At 44.8% G+C, this 21,278-nt stretch overlaps 1 protein-coding gene across 3 annotated transcripts; it reads left to right on the forward strand.

Moving 5' to 3' along the window:
• Window positions 1-31: 31 nt before the first annotated feature.
• On the forward strand, window positions 32-21,259 carry katnip (katanin interacting protein). 3 transcript variants are annotated; one of them, XM_035997226.1, is made up of 29 exons: window positions 32-191; window positions 755-909; window positions 2,395-2,483; window positions 2,771-2,946; window positions 3,369-3,481; window positions 3,595-3,696; window positions 3,849-3,998; window positions 4,257-4,497; window positions 4,759-4,890; window positions 5,588-5,739; window positions 6,006-6,112; window positions 6,320-6,416; window positions 6,530-6,739; window positions 7,482-7,619; window positions 8,722-9,583; window positions 10,129-10,896; window positions 10,995-11,203; window positions 11,506-11,584; window positions 11,674-11,851; window positions 12,044-12,209; window positions 12,853-13,019; window positions 13,114-13,178; window positions 17,283-17,393; window positions 17,805-17,944; window positions 18,030-18,131; window positions 18,223-18,383; window positions 19,029-19,055; window positions 19,390-19,475; window positions 19,595-21,259. In XM_035997226.1, the coding sequence occupies exons 2-29, from the start codon at window positions 898-900 to the stop codon at window positions 19,651-19,653; spliced, it is 4,899 nt and encodes a 1,632-aa protein (XP_035853119.1). In that variant the 5' UTR covers window positions 32-191; window positions 755-897; the 3' UTR covers window positions 19,654-21,259. The 3 variants fall into 3 exon arrangements, with proteins under 3 accessions (XP_035853119.1, XP_031147058.1, XP_035853120.1); XM_031291198.2 differs by having other exon boundaries at window positions 791-909; XM_035997227.1 differs by lacking the exons at window positions 32-191; window positions 19,029-19,055 and having other exon boundaries at window positions 898-909.
• The last annotated feature ends 19 nt before the right edge of the window (window positions 21,260-21,278 follow it).

Genomic DNA, 21,278 nt, shown 5'->3' on the forward strand with positions numbered 1-21,278 from the left:
TCTCGATGTCGGAGTTGCTGCAGGCGGAGAGCGGACAGGCTGGGGGCGTGTCTGACACCGATGTGGATCTCCCCATTGGTGGACAGCTATCCTGGTTACCAACCAACACTACTCACTGGGGACATGAGAAAACACAGAAAACTCGTAAAATTCAAAGCTAATTGCTAACAAAGTGCTGTTTTACAGGGACAGTAAGTGGTTTTCTAATATCTGTTAGAACCAGAGTGAAATGTGTACGATAATATGAGAGCAAAAGAGTGTTTTTGTGTCATTTTATGTTGACTAGCTAGATACATGCTAACGCTAACTAGTTAGCTTCTCAGTTTGTTATTAGCGTCAATGCTAACTAGGCTGCTTGCTAACGTTGTCTCTGCTACTAGCTAGCTAGCTAAGCCCAGGAGTTAATTTGTGCGATTAACCGTTGACCCGTAAAAGTACTGGAAATTGGCAAAAAGCGTTAGTTAGCCGTGTAACGTTAATGTTGCCACAGTCAGAAATGTCTCTAGCGTGTTAGCTATTAATGCCATACAAATCAATCCAGTTAGCAAACGTTACCACACATCTGTCAACTCATTGCACGAATAACGGTTAACGTAACGTCATGCTGTCTCAAATGAGTTTTTGTTTATACTAAATATGTTAACTTTTGGCTTGGAAATAGTGGATATTATGTTTTAGTTCTATGATCGTCTAGCGGGTGGGGGGCGACATTTTAATTGAACTGCATTCAAGGTAATTTAGGTTTATGTCACATGTAACCTTGGGGTTGTCATCTGTGTTCCCTCTGCAGTGGTAATCCAACACAACACAAATTTCAATTATATCTTCTCATCTGAATCATCTGCCCTCCAAAATATGGGATAGGGTTATGTGAACAGCATCACCTGCAGCCACACAATGCATAACGAGGTGAGCAAAGATCGTTTTTACATCTGCTCTGCCAGAGTTCACACCCCTGTCATTTTACTTAACACGAGACACTGTCAAAAAGCTCTCTAATTTTCAGTGCATTCGCAACAATGCATATCATATTTTAACAGTTTTCTCTATTCTCTGTCACTAACAAGTACTCTCTATTCTTCCTTCAATTTCCTTTGCTTCTCTTCTGCTCCTGACATTGACAGATGCTGTAGCCTATAGTTGACTTGTAGAAATTAAGTAAGGGCTTTGTGATTTCTTTGCTCGTCTTGCATGATGATTTATGAAAATGGAATGGCATGATAGGTGACTGTGTTATGCAGACAACTGATGCTCCTTCCAAGACACATGTATGTGTCTAATTTACCACTGGCTGAGGGTCAAGGCCTATCGGTCATGGCCAACATTTCTTAAGACTGAAGTTGGCAGACATCTGCTGTTTTAATGACGATGATTTAATTTGAGTCCAGAATGAGTCCAGCGACGTCTAAACAAAATTCATACTTTGAGGATTGTAGGCCACTCTGTTGGGATTTTAAATTATGTGATACTGTAGATGTATTTTTTTTTTACAATATGCAAGCTGGCTTTCAAACACCATTTGTCAGTTGTTTATCACTCTCTAGTTGACATTTTAAGTGTTGATTCACATGATAGATTTCTGACATGTATTGTCAATGCTAGTTTCTTTGAAAGGGCTATGCTTTATTTCTAGGGCGTAATTTCCACTGTGGAGAGGGGGGACATGTCCCCCCCACTTTTCAAAATCCCTTTTGCTTTGGTCACTATTTTGCCACCTCATCTCAAAATTGAAAGTCTGCATGCCTTTAGAGTTTATGAAATATTGTCATGATCCTAAAATCATCATTGTTTCAGCGTGTCCACACAAACTATATCTTGTTCAGCTACAGCTGAAATCATCATGATACAAATGGTGTGTTGTTATTCAGCAGAAACATATTAGACTGTTTAGAGATGGATGCACCTGGACTCCAACAATGTTAAGGTTTGCAAACGTGTTAAAGTGATGCTCAGTTCTTCAGAATGTTTTCAGCAAGAAAACATTCCCAATTTTTTGACATCTCATTTTTAACCTCAGGACTGACACTGACTGAACGTCTTTTGATCCTGATGCCATTCTTGTATTGTTAGATGGTTGAACAGGCACATTTGGCACCAAAGACCCTACTATACCACATAGCAAGTTACATAAATGTGTTTTGTCTTATCTGCTATGGACTGTGAACATCTTGACACATTGCATGTGCCATATTGATGCATTATTTATTTAAGACTGGAGGAGCAAGTTGTGCTTAAATTTTGTGATGTGGGTACTTGTGCAACAATGAGGTGTATTGTGACAAATAGCTGATGTAGGCTTTTCTGACGTGTGTGTGTGTGTGTGTGTGTGTGTGTGTGTGTGTGTGTGTGTGTGTGTGTGTGTGTGTGTACGTACTAATGCTGGTGTTCTTTAAGGAGAGTAAGACGTGCCAAGGAGAGAAGCTAGCCTCTGCTGTGGACGACACTCTGGATGAATATTTAATCGCCCTTCAGCACAAAAACAGGTGAAGTATGAGCACAAGCTGCTGGGGAGAGCCAGATTGGATTTCACAGAGGAGATACACAACTCCTCCACGACTTTCAATGCTGCCTAATAGGAGCACTGATTGGTTACTTGCTTTGAGATATACTAAATTAGTGTGTGAAATGTGGGAGAGTGGAGGTTAGAGTAGCTTGAAAACGTGGTGTTCTCCTGTGAGTCCTAAATCTTGATCTTAGCCATCTATAACATTACATACACTGATTTTTATTCATATTGTAGAGGTAGACACCAGTTTTCTTTTCTCCTCAGGATCCTAAAGCGCCTTAAAGTCAAAGACCCCAGGGAGATTGAGTTGGAACAGCTTGAGCAAGGTTTTTCCATTTATCTTAATGGAGCCAATGCTGAAGCCAATAGGAAGCAGCCCAAGAGCTCCAACCACAAGTCTGTCACCTCCCCACCTGCTTGGAGGCTGGCACGTACAGCAGGTACAGTATGCTGCTGCTGGACCAAAATAAACCTACAGACACTCAAAAGTAAAACGTCTTATATAAGACCTCATTATTTTATATTATTCTTTGTTTTTGAGTATTCTGTCATTTTTACACTGAAATGGAAGGCGCCACCTCATACTCATATTACACATGTTTTTGTTGCTTCTGTCATTTTCAGACCATATGGAACACAAGCTAATAGCCACCACTCCTCAGCTTGTAGTTTGCATGGTATGATCCCATGCCCAGTCCCAGTGAATAAATGATAGTGACAGTTGTAGCTGGCAGCCAGTTTTTTGTTATTTCTTTATGTACTGTGGACCATCTGCGTATGTGACTGCATGTTCCTTTTCCTCTGAGGCAATAGTCAGCTGCAAGCTGCTCATGTTCCTCTCTGTGCTGTTACTCATCGGCAGATGTCTGTCGAAGCGCCCACCAGTTAACTGAAGACAGCCATAATCTGGAGCAGACTCCCAGGAAGAGGAACCACACTTCCCCAGGAAAGGTCCAGAGGAAAGAATGGGTGCAGGTAGAGACTTCTGTTTACTTAATATATTTAATCCTTGATTGTGATGCATCAAAATAAATATTTTCCTGTGAAAGTACACATGTTAAATATTTCCTCTTTTGACATGTTGCCAGGATTCTGTCAGAATTCGAACAGAGGAAGGACCAAGTTTACAGATCTCCCCAGAAAAACGCTACTCTGAGGATTTTGAGCCTTCTGAAAGTGTAGACATGGAGGTAGAGTGAAGACATAACAATGCCTACTAGAATGTGTGTGGGTGTTTTTTTTTTTAGGGGAGGGGCTATGTGTCAGATGCAGCTGCCTGTACTACTTAGCATCTCTCCATCTCTGCCATTTCCCTTCTATCCAATCACCATGTTTCATGCAGAGCTCCAGTCCGCGCTCGCATCGTAGTCCCTGCTCCCCAAGGAACACCTACAAGGTGTCGCGCTCCTTCAGCTCCAGGCATGAGAGCCAAGGAGGCCAAGCAAATCAGGAGTACAATGAGAAGGTACTTCTCAACCTTGAGGAAGTGAAGGTGAGCAGAAGAAGAAATGTGTACACTGTTTTTTTTCATCATTGTCAAGGTGGCGTTCGATGTACGGAATCATCTAAATTTGTTTCCTGCTCTGGGTGTTAATTTATAAAGTTTTTTTCAGTGGTAGTCACACATATCAAGGGAATGCTTAAAAGCTCAGCATGCATGTGTGTACGTTTGCGCCTGTGAGTGTTTACACTGATGACTGTGTGCAACTTTGCATGAATGCATGCGTAAACGCTGACCTTTGTAAACTAGGTTCTGCGACGCAGCCTGGAGGTTAGCATGCGGCGAAGCAACCGTGGCTCGGCGGGGGAGGAGTCGGACGAGGAGTGGGTGGAGGAGCAGATCGAGAGGGAGGAGAGCACTGAGAGTCTGGACGAACTGGGGCTGCCTGTTTCGTCCTCCAAGTCCTCCTCCAACCCTCGGCCCAGCAGCTCCCAATGCCGTTTTGACTCGGCAAACCTCGTTGTCCTGGACTTTGGACCCTCAACTAAAGGTAGGCTTCAGCATATGTAAATTTGTTATTGATTTTTAGGTCAAGTCTTAATTTGCCCAGAGTGGCTCCATCTCCTGCTTATCTGCTTCATCAGCACTGACCTGTACACATAGAGAATAGGCAAGTACATTAGCTGTCTGTGCACAGCTCAAGTTTTGTGTTAGCCTGCCCTTGGCCCTTTTAATGCCGATAAACTCACAACATCACACTATATATTCCTAGTATGAAAATGTTCCTGTTTCATTTTCTCCATTATTCCAGGTCGTAAGATTGAACGCTCTCTGTCTGCAAAAAGGAAAGAAAACACTGACACCTTTATACCTTCCAAGCCCGTGTTGGTGAAGAGCAAAACATTAGATATGCCACCTTCCAAAGAGAGCTGGGATGGTCAGAGTAAGTCTTTTAACATTTTAAAATCCATTCATGGTTTAACATTTAATATTATATGGTCCACAATCAGATTTCCCATTTTGAGTCAAACTCTGTATACAGGTCCTTTTTTTTAAAATGTTTCTGTAGATGGATCTGTTATGGCGTTTTTCCATTACATGGTACCTGCTCGACTCGCCTCGACTCTACTCGCCTTTTTTGGTTGCTGCCAACAGGTACTTTTTTTAGTATCACCTCCGTCGAGTTTCCAAAGGTGACGTGAAAACCTGCAGACTACTGATTTGTTGGAGAGAATCGTCACTAATCACTGAGTCATCATATCTAGCGACAGATGGGGGTGTCCTGAACAATACCGTCATTTTGAAATAGTTTATCCAGCTGTGTTTTTTTTGCTTCCTCCAGCTTCTTTTGAAACAAAATTTGTCTTCTGGCTGTGGCAACAGCCACATGGCGAAAATCAAAATCAACACACCTTTGACGTTCTGTGTGTGTGTGTGTCGCGTTAGGTCACGGCAGTTTCCTGCGGCGTCGCTATGACTACCAGCCACGCTCGCCTCACGCATGAGGCGGTACTAAATCTGCAATGGAAAAAGGAGGACGTGGCATCGCGGTCGAGTAGAGCTGGTACTAGTAGTGGGTAAGCGCCATAGACAGTATGGTGCGTGATTGTTGTTTGAAAGATGTGTGCTTCTTGCTTAAGGGCCAAGGAGTCGGGTGGAGAGGCCCCTGTCAGCAGCCAGAAAGGCTTCTGTTGAGGAGCGAGACTCAGACGAGATGGCATGCAGGGTGCGCCAGGCCATCCAGAGAGAAAACGACCCTGTGCAGAGCCCTGAGCTCTTCAACCGCAACATGGTCTGCCTGCCCCACACTGTACATACACATCCCACCCCTACCCACTACTTATTAAAAACCTTTTTCTTCACTGTTAACAGTTGTTTTTATGCCACCTAGAGTAACTATTCTATTACGACCTAATATTTGTTTTCACTGCTCTCCCATAATTCAATTCCCATGTACTGTTATACAGTCATAACAGGGATAGTGTTAAGTAATAAATTCTGCCCCTTAAGCTTATGTATGTATCTCTGACTCTTCTATTTTGCTTCTTCTTTATCCAGGGCAGGGGACACCAGATGATGAATGGCTTCGGGCACCACAACAGCCGTGACAAGGATGGGAACAGTGTCACCGTGGCCATGCAGAGAATCACGCTTATGGGCCCCGGGTATGCTGACAGAATATGGCACATACATCCTTTAGTGTCAGAACAAACACAATGCTGTTTTATAAAACAGAAATGTATGGTGTGTACACCCTCTGATCTTGAAGAATTACATAGCCACCACAGTGCTTAGCCATCCCTCACCATTAACATAAAGGTCGGGCATCATAGACAAAGCAGCAGAGCTGAGGATGTCATCCTTCTGTTCAGGCAACAACAGAAACTGCTGAAAGCCTTGGAGAAACTTGAAGCAGGACCCAGCTGCAACATTCCTCAGAGTGTCAAAATCGACTATAGCAAGCAGCCGGTGAGTCAGTAACACCGTCTCCCAGTTCAGAATGAATAATCAGAACAGTGCTCGGTGTGATGGAGACATAAGTGTACAGAAGCACTTGTGAATGTTTTGTGTTTTCATTGCAGAGAAAGCTGTCCTCGGCCGATGTCACCCCAACATTATATGTTACCATGGAGATCCTGTCAAACTGGGGGAACGCTTTGCAGGTTGGGCTCACTGAGTTGCAGTTCTTCTGCCTCAGAAACAAGAAGGTGTATGTGTCTCCACACGACATAGACATCAGGAACGCTGACTACCCCGGGAATCTGGGGGCGCTTGTCAACGGAAAGGTGAAGGTGAGCCTTCCATCGTCATCACATTTGCAAATTACAGGGTTCATACGTTTTGAAAAAAAAACTGGAAAAGTTATGGAATTTAAAAAAAATGCAAATTCCAGGCCTGGAAAGGTTTTGGAAACATAAAAATACCCAGAAAGTTTTGGAAAAGTCATGGATTTTTTTTTTTAACACAGCATAATAATATGTGATTAATAAATGTATTTCATGTCGTCCTAACCTCAACCTTCTATTCAGGGCGCGATATTACGAATCCCACTATGAACCACATAAATTCATTTTATTGTTAAACTTCTGAGGGTAAACTTTAACACAGATTTGTATTCTTATTGTATAACGTTGACTGACATTTTCAGGAATACATAGTCATGGAAATTTGCCGAAAAGTATTGGTTAAAATGCGTATGAACCTTGAAATTATCTTTGGATAAAATTAAAAGTACAGTGGACTTTTTTTCACAGCAGACAAGACATCGTGACTTGTCAGTGTGACTTATAGCAGGAAAAGATCATTAATTAATAATTATGGCTCTGCTCCACATTCTTGTCCCAGTAGGCCATTACAATAAACAAGCATGCACAACAACAGGGCTCTGAAGCTTGAACACCTAAATGGGAAGCAGCCATCACTTTACACCTGTCTGTTGTGTAAAAGGCCGATTACATGGTAGTTCTTGACATTTGTGAAGTAATGTGTATATAAACACAATACTGATTTTTGTTCATTTTCTTTGGTTTACAGACCACCAAAGAGCGCCACATGTGGACGTGTTTGTTCCACCCTCCCATCCAGCTCTACTTCATCATCAGGAACACGGAGCGCTCCCCAGACTTTGGAATATCTCGCATCAAAATCTGGAACTACAACACAAGCCTCAATGTATGTTTTTTTTTCTATATGTGTAATAATTACAGTTTATAATAAGTTGAATTGTTAGATATCATTTGTTCAACACAAGTGCAATCCGTTTCACACATCATTTGATTTACCCCTCTCTCCAGTTCAGAGATTATTCATTTAGCTGTCTGGAGCACTAGATCTTATAATCCATCGTGCTTGTTTGTCGTCACTATAATACGGTGGTGTATTGGTGTGGGGCCGTCAGGGAAGTGGTTCTCTTTTAGCATTGGCTGGCTGAGTTGCCAGTCAGACTGTCCAAATGTGGAACAGTGAGAGATTAGCCCCAGAGGATTAGTGTTGGGGAAACGTGGGCTTCTGCCTCTCAACCTCACTGCTGTTCATAGAAGGGTACAAAGGCCCCATTGTATCTCTTTCTGTGTTACTACAGCTATCTAGAGTTACTTGATGTCTTGAACCTGAAAGGTAAGGAGCTGTCGGTGGGGAATACGTCTGAGTTTTACCTGGGTTTAAAGTAGTTTACTGTCTAGACGATCGAGTAGATTTGAGTTGGGCTTTAGCCATTTCCTCATGGCAGCCATGGCTTTATATCTGTGAGAGCGCTAATTACTGCTAGCTTGGACAGCTCTTATTCTTCATATGAGAAATAGGTAAAACTATACTTTCTGGGATTGCAGCTTTCATTCATTATTTACTCAAAATATTACATCATTTGAAATGCTAAATGTTTTCCTGTGATAACAATTTAACCCCAAATCCTTTCCTTTTGATTCATTTGCATTTTATAGCTTTACTTAAATATGTAAAATCAATTTTGTGTAGATGTTAGATATTAAAATCTTAAATAATTGGGCATTTTGTAGCTTGTAACCTGACTGTATATTCATTACATTACATGTCATTTAGCTGATGCTTTTATCCAAAGCGACTTACAATTGCTATATATCAGAGGTTGCACGCCTCTGGAGTAACTAGGGGTTAAGTGTCTTGCTCAGGGACACATTGGTTGATGTATCGCAGTGGGAATCGAACCCAGATCTCCCACACCAAAGGCATGTGTCATATCCACTGCGCCATCACCACCACCTATTCAGGTAAATTAAAGCTCTGTTTCTTTTTTTAGGATCTTGACATTGGTGCACGGCATATAAAGCTGTACCTTAACAGCACATTGGTGTTTGAAGGTGAGCTGGAGAAGGGCTGCGGCAACCACGTCTTTGACTATAGCACCACAATTGACCTCCAGGATTTCCAGGTTTCAGACTCCTTGTTTTCCAGCCCTGTTTCTTCAGGACACAATCTACGGGGTGCCAGCCCCCAGCGCCATGAGGACGGAAAGGGTGGGGAGGGCAGCAGCACCCAGCACCACCACAGTTGGAATCCGCAGCCATCAGATGCAGGCCAGGCTATGATAGACATGCAGGAAAAACCAAATACATTGCTACCACCCATCACTCCTTCACCAGTGGGGGTTTCATCCTCCGCTCTTCGCTCCTCCACACAAAGAAACTCTTTTGACCTGTCTGCTTCGGAGGAGCCACTCTCTCTCCGGCAGCAGGTGGAGCAGCCTGCGACCATGGAGCAGACAGTCACCACCCAGCCATCCTCCTCACGGGTGGCCCCCCAGTGGCTGCAGCCCCTGAGCAGAGGAGCTCCAGAGGGCTGCGAAGCCAGCAGGGAGAGGCCCCGATGGCTGGTGCCTCAGCACTCTGCAGAGCCCAAATCTCCGTCAGCCTCGTCCTCTTCAATGCTCCCGGAGCTGCCGTGTAACCCAGGCAGAGTGTGTAGGGGGATGGAGAGGACAGTGAACGGGGATCAGTGGAAGGCTGACTCTTTGGACCTAAGCTGCGACCTGCTGGAGGAGCTCGTGGAGCAAGCCCAAGACAGGCCCATCAGTGGACGCAGGAGCTCGTTTCGAAACACTGCAGTCATTGCCAGGCAGACAGAGGAGCAGCACCTTAGAGCTACTGCACTTTCAAACACAGGTAGAAATGTCTAAAGTTATGATACCTAAACACAAAGGGACACTTTTATATGTGATTATTTCACCCTTGTGATTTCATTTGTGCTGTATTTCACCTATTATTAAGCAATCAGGCTACCCACAAGCTCTACAAATGTCTTTCAAATGATTTAAATAAGATTGTGGAAAGGGGCGGGTTGTTGGGCTTTGTGTTACAAAGCTGACTGCCGCTTCTATTTTAATCTCGCAATCTCCCAGACAAATAAATAAACCACTTGATTTAAGGGCCATTTGTGACTTGCGCAAGTACAAGCAATGTACATCCCAAAGATACTGTACATGTGTGTTTTCACATCTTTCTCTTGCCTGTGAACACATTTTAAAACAAGGGAACTGTTAAATGTGGTCTTATTTGAAATGGGCTCATTATTTGAATGTATATCTAGACAGAGATGAGATGTTTAGTGTATGGCATGTTTGATGATAAATGTAAAGGCAGTTTACAGTCCTAGAAAGATTTCCTGGGGCTTGTTAGTAATTATTAGCTAATCTTTGTGTATTCTCCAGAGGAGCCGATGCCATTGGTGAACACAAGCAGGAGGCAGTGCACCCCTCTGGCCCAGCTACACAGCCAACAGGATGACACCCTCAGGGAGTCCTGGGACTCTCTCACTAAGTTCAACCAATGCCAGCGTGGACGCATCTCCAACATGGGCTTCGAAGGTGACATCTTTGATGAGTTCCTCCAGCGCCAGGGCCGTGGTCCAACCACAGTTCCAGTCAACCCTTCCACAGCACCCAGGAGCCCGCATTCCTCCATCACCACTCAGGGGCCACTGTGTGAAGGCCCTGACGATGATCCATCCATGGAACGGGAGGACGAGTTTGAGATCCCTGTGCTGCCGCAGGGCCAAAGGCTGGTCATCAACATCCTGTCCACCTGGGGCGATCGCCACTACGTGGGCCTCAACGGCCTCGAGGTGTTTAGTTCCAGTGGAGAGCCCCTACGACCTGCTCACATCCTTGCTGACCCTCCAGACATCAACATTCTGCCTGCATACGGCAAAGATCCACGCGTGGTCACCAACTTGATTGATGGCGTTAATCGTACCCAGGATGACATGCATCTTTGGCTAGCACCTTTCACCCCTGGTTGTAGCCACACCATCTTTCTGGACTTTGGAGCTCCCTACCAAGTGGCCATGATCCGTGTGTGGAACTACAACAAGTCACGCATTCACTCCTTCCGAGGGGTGAAGGAGGTGGAAATGCTGCTGGATGGAAGGTGCATCTTCAGGGGCGAGATTGCCAAGGCATCAGGGACCCAGTCTGGAGGTAGCTGAACAGAACAGCCTCACAAGTTTTTAATACTCTTTTTTGTGTGTTACTTTTGATCAAGTTTTCCTTTTTTAATCATTTTGCTGTCACTTCAGAGTTGGACCAATTTGGTGACACTATCCTGTTCACCACTGATGATGACATCCTGGAGGCTATGTCTCGTTATGATGAAACCTTCCTCGGTGAAAGTGAGGGTCCCGAGAGCCTGGTGGCTGAGGAGGAGCTGCAGAGACCACGCACTGCTGATGGAGAAGGAGAGGAAAGACCCTTCACACAGGCTGGCTTCCGAGAGGAAGACCTCAAAGTAAGTACAGGTCTTTTCAGCAGTGGGAACAGATTTTCCGAATGTTTTTTTATCTACTTCTTTAATGTTAAACGTCAAAGTTATTTAGGCATCTTATTCCCAACTGTGACAGTGATGACTAAACAAAGACCCAGAACATTCAAACCATCTGTTCAGCAAAAGAAATGAGGATTAATTGTGTAGAAAGCACAGACAGCACCTTGCTGGCAGCGCAACAGGCATCAAGAGTAAATTATTCATCACACCATCAGCAGGACAGTGTAACACAATTATGGTTTTAATGTGTTCACATGTTGTCTTAGTTGAAACTTCACCTCAACCCCACTGTGAGCCAGTCTGAGGAGAACATGGAGCATATTCCTGGGATGTACACTGGAAATTGTGAGTAGATAATCAGCATTCTGTCGTCACATAATCAGTTCTCTGTTTGTTGTTTAGATACTTACAGTAACGGTCTCCCTCCTCTCCAGGCCTTAGACTAGAGCTGGTGTTGACTTGGGGGGACTCCCACTACATGGGCCTGACAGGATTGGAGGTGGTGGGGAAGGATGGAGAGAGTTTACCTTTAGACCTCAGTATGATGGCTGCCTCACCAGGGGACCTCAATGACCTGCCTGAGTACGAATACGACCTGCGCACACTTGATAAGTACGTCTGAAACTATATGCTGAGAATGTTGAAAAACACTGACATTTTTTTTTTTTTACAGTAGATGTAGTAGAATAACTTTCATTTTTTAGAATGATCCTTCTCATTTTTACCAGTTTCCTCACTCTACTTTCTGCATATACATTTCTACTACGTCTGGTGCAGTCTTCAGTGTCTTTTTTCATTACCCAGGCTTATAGATGGCCACAACATTACCACTGATGACCAGCACATGTGGCTGATCCCTTTCTCCTATGGAGAGCCCCACATCTTGAACATAACGTTCAACAAGGCCCAGACCATCGCTGGACTCCGTATCTGGAACTACAACAAGTCCCCTGAGGACTCTTACAGAGGGGTGAGACACGTTTCTGTCAGGCTAAACCAGTATTTGCTATGAAGGAGCAGTTGTTACAAGAGACAAATGCAAGTTATCTATAAATTATGATAGTAAACCGTATACACTACCGGTCAAAAGTTTGGGGTCACTTAGAAATTTCCATTCCACTCCATTATAGACAGAATACTAGCTGAGATCAGTTGCATTGTTTTTTAACCAGGGCAGCAGTTTTCAGATTACATTATGTGCTTACATAATTGCAAAAGGGTTCTCCAATGTTTTCTCAATTAGCCTTTTAAAATGATATCAGATTAGTAAACAGAATGTGCCTTTGGAACATTGGATGAGCGGTTGCTGATAATGGGCAATGTAGATATTGCATTAAAGATCAGCCACCCACTCAGATCAGCTGGTATTCTGTCTATAATGGAGTGGAATGGAAGTTTCTAAGTGACCCCAAACTTTTGACCGGTAGTGTACATCAAACAATATAATACTGTACACTGTGAAACAGCTAAATATGATAAATTACATTGCAGTGTCAGTTGCTTCAGGTGGAGCCAGAGGGCGTGGATTAGTTTTTACATTTAACATGAAAGGTTCTATGCAGGAGATTTCAAGCAACACATAAAACATACACATTTCCCCATGGTTGGTTCAGGTGAAGGTGATCCATTTGTTCATGGATGATGTTGCAATCTCCCCATTGGAGGGATTCCTGATCAGGAAAGGACCAGGCAACTGTCACTTTGACTTTGCCCAGGAGATCCTCTTCCTAGACTTTCTCCAGATGCCCACCGCCAACAAGAGTGCAGTGGACTACCACAAGTAGGTGCCAGGCATTTAAGTTGCATATATTGCTATTTTATGAGAAAGTTTGAAAACTGCATTTACTAATTAATAATGTTGTTGTCTAATTCAGAGGAAGCTTCAAGAAACAAGAACAGGCCAGCATGGACTATGAAGCTCCCATCATGCCTTGTGGATGTATCCTGACATGCTTTGTGTTTATTGCCACTGTGCAATATTGTCAGTTAAATCTTTGGATTTGTTCAAACTGCTGGAAAATCGGACTTACTGTCCAGACTCTTCATTGCAAATGACAACATTTGTTTTTCTTAATACTTAATTAATTAATTAATTAATTGTTTGGCCGGGTTTGCCACGGAGCCCGGCCGGGCACAGCCCGAAAAAGCTACGTGGCACCTCTCTCTCCAACCCATGGGCCCACCACCTGTGGGAGGAACCGCTGGGGTCGGGTGCGCTGCCACATGGGTGGCAGTGAAGGTCAGGGGCCTCGACGGACCAGACCCGGGCAGCAGACGCTGGCTCTGGGGACGTGGAACGTCACCTCTCTGTGGGGGAAGGAACCGGAACTTGTGCGGGAGGTGGAGCGCTACCAGTTGGATCTGGTGGGGCTTACCTCTACGCACAGTCTCGGTTCTGGAACCATACTCCTGGATAGGGGTTGGACTCTTTTCTTCTCCGGAGTTGCCCAGGGTGTGAGGCGCCGGGCGGGTGTGGGGATACTCACAAGCCCCCGGCTGAGCGCCACTACGTTGGAGTTTACCCCGGTGGACGAGAGGGTCGCCTCCCTACGCCTGCGGGTTGTGGGGGGGAAAACTCTGACTGTTGTTTGTGCGTATGCACCAAACAAGAGCTCGGAGTATTCGGCCTTCTTGGAGACCTTGAATGGAGTCCTGTATGGGGCTCCAGTAGGGGACTCCATAGTTCTGCTGGGGGACTTCAACGCGCACGTGGGCAATGATGGAGACACATGGAGAGGCGTGATTGGGAGGAACGGCCTCCCTGATCTAAACCAGAGTGGTTGTTTGTTGTTGGACTTCTGTGCTAGTCATGGATTGTCTATAACGAACACCATGTTCGAACATAGGGATGCTCATAAGTGTACTTGGTACCAGAGCACCCTAGGCCAAAGGTCAATGATCGATTTTATAATCGTTTCATCTGATCTGAGGCCGTATGTTTTGGACACTCGGGTGAAGAGAGGGGCAGAGCTGTCAACTGATCACCATCTGGTGGTGAGTTGGGTCAGAGGGTGGGGGAAGACTCTGGACAGACCTGGTAAACCCAAACGGGTAGTGCGGGTGAACTGGGAACGTCTGGAGGAGGCCCCTGTCCGACAGACTTTCAACTCACACCTCCGGCGGAGCTTTTCGTGCATCCCTGTGGAGGCTGGGGGCATTGAACCCGAGTGGACAATGTTCAAAGTTTCCATTGCTGAAGCTGCGGCGGGGAGCTGTGGTCTTAGGGTCTTAGGTGCCTCAAGGGGCGGCAACCCACGAACACCGTGGTGGACACCGGTGGTCAGGGAAGCCGTCCGACTGAAGAAGGAGTCTTTCTGGGATATGTTATCCCAGGGGACTCCAGAGGCAGTTGCAAGGTACCGAAGGGCCCGAAGGGCTGCAGCCTCTGCCGTGAAAGGGGCAAAGCAGCGGGTGTGGGAGAAGTTCGGAGAAGACATGGAGAAGGACTTTCGGTCGGCACCAAGGTGCTTCTGGAAAACCGTTCGCCACCTCAGGAGGGGGAAGCGGGGAACCATCCAAGCTGTGTACAGTAAGGATGGGACGCTGCTGACCTCAACTGAGGAGGTAATAGGGCGGTGGAAGGAGCACTTTGAGGAACTCCTAAATCCGACTAATACGCCCTCTATGGTAGAGGCAGAGCTGGAGGATGATGGGGGATTGTCGTCAATTTCCCTGGTGGAAGTTGCTGAGGTAGTTAAACAACTCCACAGTGGCAAAGCCCCAGGGATTGATGAGATCCGTCCAGAAATGCTTAAAGCTCTGGGTGTGGAGGGGTTGTCTTGGTTGACACGCCTCTTCAACATTGCGTGGAAGTCGGGGACGGTGCCTAAGGAGTGGCAGACCGGGGTGGTGGTTCCCCTTTTCAAAAAGGGGGACCAGAGGGTGTGTGCCAATTACAGGGGTATCACACTTCTCAGCCTCCCCGGTAAAGTCTACTCCAAGGTGCTGGAAAGGAGGGTTCGGTCGATAGTCGAACCTCAGGTTGAAGAGGAACAATGCGGATTCCGTCCTGGTCGTGGAACAACGGACCAGATCTTTACTCTCGCAAGGATCCTGGAGGGAGCCTGGGAGTATGCCCAACCGGTCTACATGTGCTTTGTGGATCTGGAGAAGGCGTATGACCGGGTCCCCCGGGAGACACTGTGGGAGGTGCTGCGGGAGTATGGGGTGAGGGGGTCCCTTCTCAGGGCCATCCAATCTCTGTACGACCAAAGCGAGAGCTGTGTCCGGGTTCTCGGCAGTAAGTCGGACTCGTTTCAGGTGAGAGTTGGCCTCCGCCAGGGCTGCGCTTTGTCACCAATCCTGTTTGTAGTATTTATGGACAGGATATCGAGGCGTAGTCGGGGTGGAGAGGGGTTGCAGTTTGGTGAGCTGGGGATCTCATCGCTGCTTTTTGCAGATGATGTGGTCCTGATGGCATCGTCGGCCTGTGACCTTCAGCACTCACTGGATCGGTTCGCAGCCGAGTGTGAAGCGGCTGGGATGAGGATCAGCACCTCTAAATCTGAGGCCATGGTTCTCAGCAGGAAACCGATGGAGTGCCTTCTCCAGGTAGGGAATGAGTCTTTACCCCAAGTGAAGGAGTTCAAGTACCTTGGAGTCTTGTTCGCGAGTGAGGGAACAATGGAGCGGGAGATTGGTCGGAGAATCGGCGCAGCGGGTGCGGTATTACACTCAATTTATCGCACCGTTGTGACGAAAAGAGAGCTGAGCCAGAAGGCAAAGCTCTCAATCTACCGGTCAGTTTTCGTTCCTACCCTCACCTATGGTCATGAAGGCTGGGTCATGACCGAAAGAACGAGATCCAGGGTACAAGCGGCCGAAATGGGTTTCCTCAGGAGGGTGGCTGGCGTCTCCCTTAGAGATAGGGTGAGAAGCTCAGTCATCCGTGAGGAGCTCGGAGTAGAGCCGCTGCTCCTTCGCGTCGAAAGGAGCCAGTTGAGGTGGTTCGGGCATCTGGTAAGGATGCCCCCTGGGCGCCTCCCTAGGGAGGTTTTCCAGGCACGTCCAGCTGGGAGGAGGCCTCGGGGAAGACCCAGGACTAGGTGGAGGGATTATATCTCCAACCTGGCCTGGGAACGCCTCGGGATCCCCCAGTCGGAGCTGGTTAATGTGGCTCGGGAAAGGGAAGTTTGGGGTCCCCTGCTGGAGCTGCTACCCCCGCGACCCGTTACCGGATAAGCGGAAGAAGATGGATGGATGGATGGATGGATTGTTTGGTCTATAAAATGTCAGTTCATATCAGTAACATATGTGGTAATACTTTAATATTCTATATGCAGCCATGTTTTGTGTAACAGTCACGGCTGGCCCAGTGGTGCTTTAATGATTGATTATTATTTTTGTATTATGCAAAAGGTGGAGGTGCAGCCAGCCCAAATAACACCCCCTGTGTGCCATCATTAATTCATGGCAAATAGAGTTTGTTAAAGATGAAGGCTGTGTCCAATAATCACTCTGTCATTCACTCATTCACTACTCTCTATTTAATAGACACTCGTTATGTTATTCTATACTGAGCAATACATTGGGATTTCTGACACTAATAAGCCATCGTCAAAGTAGTGTACACTTTCATGGACACTTCTTTTTTGTTTTCCATTACTGGAATTTTTGAGGGAGATAAAGTTCAAACTCAGAATTTAGAAACTCAGGTAACACTTTACTTGAAGGTATCTACATAAGAGTGACATGACACTGTCATGAACACATGACACTGTCGTGACACATGAACCCTAACCCTAACTCTAACCCTAACCCTAACTTGTCATGACAAAAACCGAATGACACTTAATGACAGAAGCGTTATGTCATAAATGTTTATGACTTGTTTATAATGTTTATGACACGTTCATGACCGTGTCATGTCACTCTTATCATAGATACCTTCAAGTAAAGTGTAACCGAAACTCAAATAAAATAGTGGATAGTAAATACGGTGCACTACACAGTAAATAGAGAATGACTTTGGACACAGCCCAGGCCTGATTTTTTGCTGTACATGGGGTTTCATGTTGTATATTCCTTGACCTTCACCCATCAGTCATCTTTCAGCTGCAGCTGTTAACAACCTGGGGAGACCCGTACTACATCGGCCTCAACGGCCTCGAATTTTATGACCAAAACCACGAGAAGATCATTCTCAGTGAAAACAGTATCCTTTCTTATGAGTTTACAACATCCTTCATGCATCTGTCTTCACAAACCTAAACTCTCTTCACCATCTAGAATGTATCCATATAATCGTTCAACTTTGCGCAGTTAAGAATTTGTGGTGTATATCCATAAACATTGAGAACATTTACGACTTTTTTTTTACGACTTATGGATATTAAAAACCTACCCTGATACCATGAGATTAAGATAATACCTACACAGTTTGCAGTTTGCATCATATTATCTGTTAAAGATATGGCTTTACTTGTGGGACAGAAGAGGAGAAATAAAGGAAGGAGGCACATTAAAAGGCCATATATCTGCTGCTTAGCAATAAATTAGTAATAGCTGTTGAAGGAGTATTAATGGGTATAAATGTGTGTCTGTTCCTCAACATTATTTCCACCAGACATCGCTGCATTTCCAGACAGCGTGAACGTACTGGACAATGTGAGCGGTGATGTGAGGACTCCAGACAAATTAATAGATGGAGTCAACAGTACCCAAGATGGAAGATGTATGTGGTTAGCCCCGGTGCTCCCTGGACTGGTGAGGATCTGAGAGAGAGTGCATTCAGTTAACACACTCTGTTTTCCAGTACATTTGTGTAAGTGTATTGATTGTATCCACATAGGTGAATCGTGTGTACGTCATCTTTGATCAGCCAGTGACGGTGTCCATGATCAAACTGTGGAACTACTCAAAGACACCACAAAGAGGAGTAAAAGAGTTTGGGGTAAGCCTCTGTCTGCTGTGAGCTAAGCAATCACTTCTTTTTAAATGTGGACCTCAAGCAGCAATCAGTATGTCTCTCTGTGTGTGTACAGCTGCTTGTGGACGACCTCCTGGTGTACAACGGCATCTTGGACTGTGTAAGCCATGTGGCACGAGGCATTCTGCCTACCTGTGATCCAGTGGTGCCCTACCACACCATCCTGTTTACAGACAACGCCTACATTGCACACCGTGAGAGGAACACTGTCATCAGGTACCCTGGATTTTTAGGGTGTAGATATACAGTATGATTGACTTCTTTGGGTTCGTGGCTGATTGTATGAAAAGTTCAGCGCCAAATGGTCTTATAGACAGATAACTGATTACCCTATATCTTTGACGTTCTACTTCCGGGATTGTTCTGGTGCCGCAGGAAATTCCGCCGGATGCATGTATTTTCGCAGAGTTTCCTTCCGCTTTCTTTTTTGTTACAATTTTAAACTCTGGTGGATTTATGAGGACTATAGTTAACTGCTCCTCAGATCTCTGCAGGGTAAATCCAGACAGCTAGCTAGACTATCTGTCCAATCTGAGTTTCTCTCGCACGACTATTTTGCAGCGGCTCCATGCGAACCTTATCGTCACCAATGACGATTGCAATTGGTTTAAAGAAATGCCAATAAACCAGAGCACGTTTTTCTCCCATTCCGGAATGCTGTGTGGACTAGCCAGACCCTCCTCCGCTCCGCAGCGTGTGGATGGTCTGGCAAAGCGAATTACTGTGAATAAATTCAAGACCGTTTGATATACAATTTAAAGTCTGAAACAGGAACTGATGGATAAACAAAGAAGGTTAGATTCAAGCCCATTGCCAAGTGGTGAGTTGTTTTGAACAGAGATGTGCTCTTCTCCACTTCAGCCCTCGTGGCAGCAGACACCACCAACCGTGAGTAACAGAGCCTGTGAAAGCCCTGTGGCAGCACCTCCCTGTGGTCAATCCCTGTATTGAAGATTCCCCCAGTGCACTCAATTGTCCCCCAGCCATCCCACCACACCCTCCTTACCACACGCTTGACTTGTGATGCCTCGGTCCCTCCTCTCTCTCCTTGTTCCCTCTCTAGCTCCATCCTTGGTCTCAAGGCCTGGACCCACTGGCTTCAAGCTTTGTTATCAGTCAGCCCTCCATTCTGTGTTGTTCCTTTATTCCAGTTTTCCAATTGGCACAACAAATATGCTTACATGTATCTGCTTGTGTCTTCCTTTTTTTCGCTGTGTTGCAGTAATTATGTGGAGGACCAGGATGTGAAGATGACCAATGAGAATCAGATAGTCCATCACAACAAGAAGAAGCAGACAGCCGACCCAGGTGAGTCAAGGGAACAACTGGACTCTATAGGAAAATCATCATCAGTAAAATAACTTCAGCGTCAAATTTGAATGTGCTAATTCTTAACTAAAAGCTTATTTGTTCTTCCCTTAATGCAGCTCTTCGGCCTAAAACCTGCATGACCGATGGTGGGAAACATGGAAAGAGGAGGTACTGACAGACAGATGATGAAGAAGTGGATTCAGTGCTCATGCAAAGAGAGCGGAACTGAAAGGGCGGAACTATGGCTGAATTTTGAAAACCTCCCTTATTTTCAGCAAAGTCGAGTTTGCAAAGCAAAGATCGAAAGTAGCCATGGTTTGAAAGGGCGACTTGACAGATGGTCCACAATCAAAAGAACAGAGCTTGCACAGATAACAATGGGTTTGCACACACACGCAAGCACGTGCACACACACACACACACACACACACACACACACACACACACACACACACAGGATTCCACTTTATGGTTGGATCATTCACCAGGACACGTTATACTGGACACATACTGTATGGTTGCCCCGGTTGTCCCTCCCACAGTGCCAGGATAAACCTGTGAGGCTGCATTTTTATCAGCCCTATTATTGTGCCTAGTACTAAACACTATATCTGTGGCTGCTACTTGTGACTTCTGTGTTGCATATTTAAATGCTGCTTGTGGCGTGTAAATACTTTAAAAAACAAAACAAAAAAAAGGCCACATGAATACACTCTCACATCAGGATGTGGCCACTGGTACAGTTATTAATGAATTGTATCCACTGATGAGCCTAGACGATCAGCTCTTTGCCTAATGGGTTTGAGAACTGACCAACACTCCCGCCAGTACACCAACCGGTTGTAATGCTATGCAGACACTAATTTATATCTATTAATGATTTATATCTGTTGGCTAATATATTTTAAAGCCTAACGGTTTTACTTGGGGAAGTGCTTCCAGGGAGCTTTTCACCTTTGAAAGATTTATATCGAAGGCTAAAGTGGAAACGCTTGTAGTTGAAAAAAGTACAGTGGTCCTTTTGTACATTTCAACTTGAAGCTGCACAAAGCTTCAGACTCCACACTTGAATATTCAAAATGTATATTTGGCTTCACAGAATTAGGTCAGTATATTTTTCTGCTTAGCGCCAGGTAGAAAAAACAACTTGTTTGCAATCCAAGTGACCTTTATTGAAGTTGCTATATAAGGTAGATTTTATGGAGGCAAACATGTCATGAGCAAGTAAAGCAAGTTTTAGTAATTTGGTTGGAAATTAAAAAAAAAAAAAATCTACATTTGCCAGTTTAGATTTTGAGTAGATTCAGTAACAGGCAACTTCTAATATGCAAATACTATAATCTTACCTCAAATTGAGAAGAATTATCTTGAAAAAGGGATTTATCTTTATCTATCTCTACCTTCACTATAATACTTAGTAGTTGGTGTTGTGCTGTTCATTCATTCAATATTTACTGTACTAACTTGTTGCATGGGAAATTAGCTGTTACCATCTTTAAATGTTACTTTTGTTTGAAAGGAGTTTTTACTGCTTCATTGAAAAATCATTTTATCCTCCTTACATATGACAGGAGTAACCGTTATGAAATGCAGTTTTATGTATTTAATTTCAGCGTGTCCAAGAGCAACAATGGTCAATACTCTGTATCTCAGTCCTGCTCTGTAGGGTGGTGGCTATTATTGTGTGTGACATTAGTGTTTTGAAATATTTAATTATTTTTCTAATCTTGATTGAATATGTATATTTGATGTAGGTTTATTTGAAATAAATAAAAATGACAAATATATATATATACAGCA

Source organism: Sander lucioperca, chromosome 22 (assembly GCF_008315115.2).
Source record: "Sander lucioperca isolate FBNREF2018 chromosome 22, SLUC_FBN_1.2, whole genome shotgun sequence".
Lineage (NCBI taxonomy): Eukaryota > Metazoa > Chordata > Actinopteri > Perciformes > Percidae > Sander > Sander lucioperca.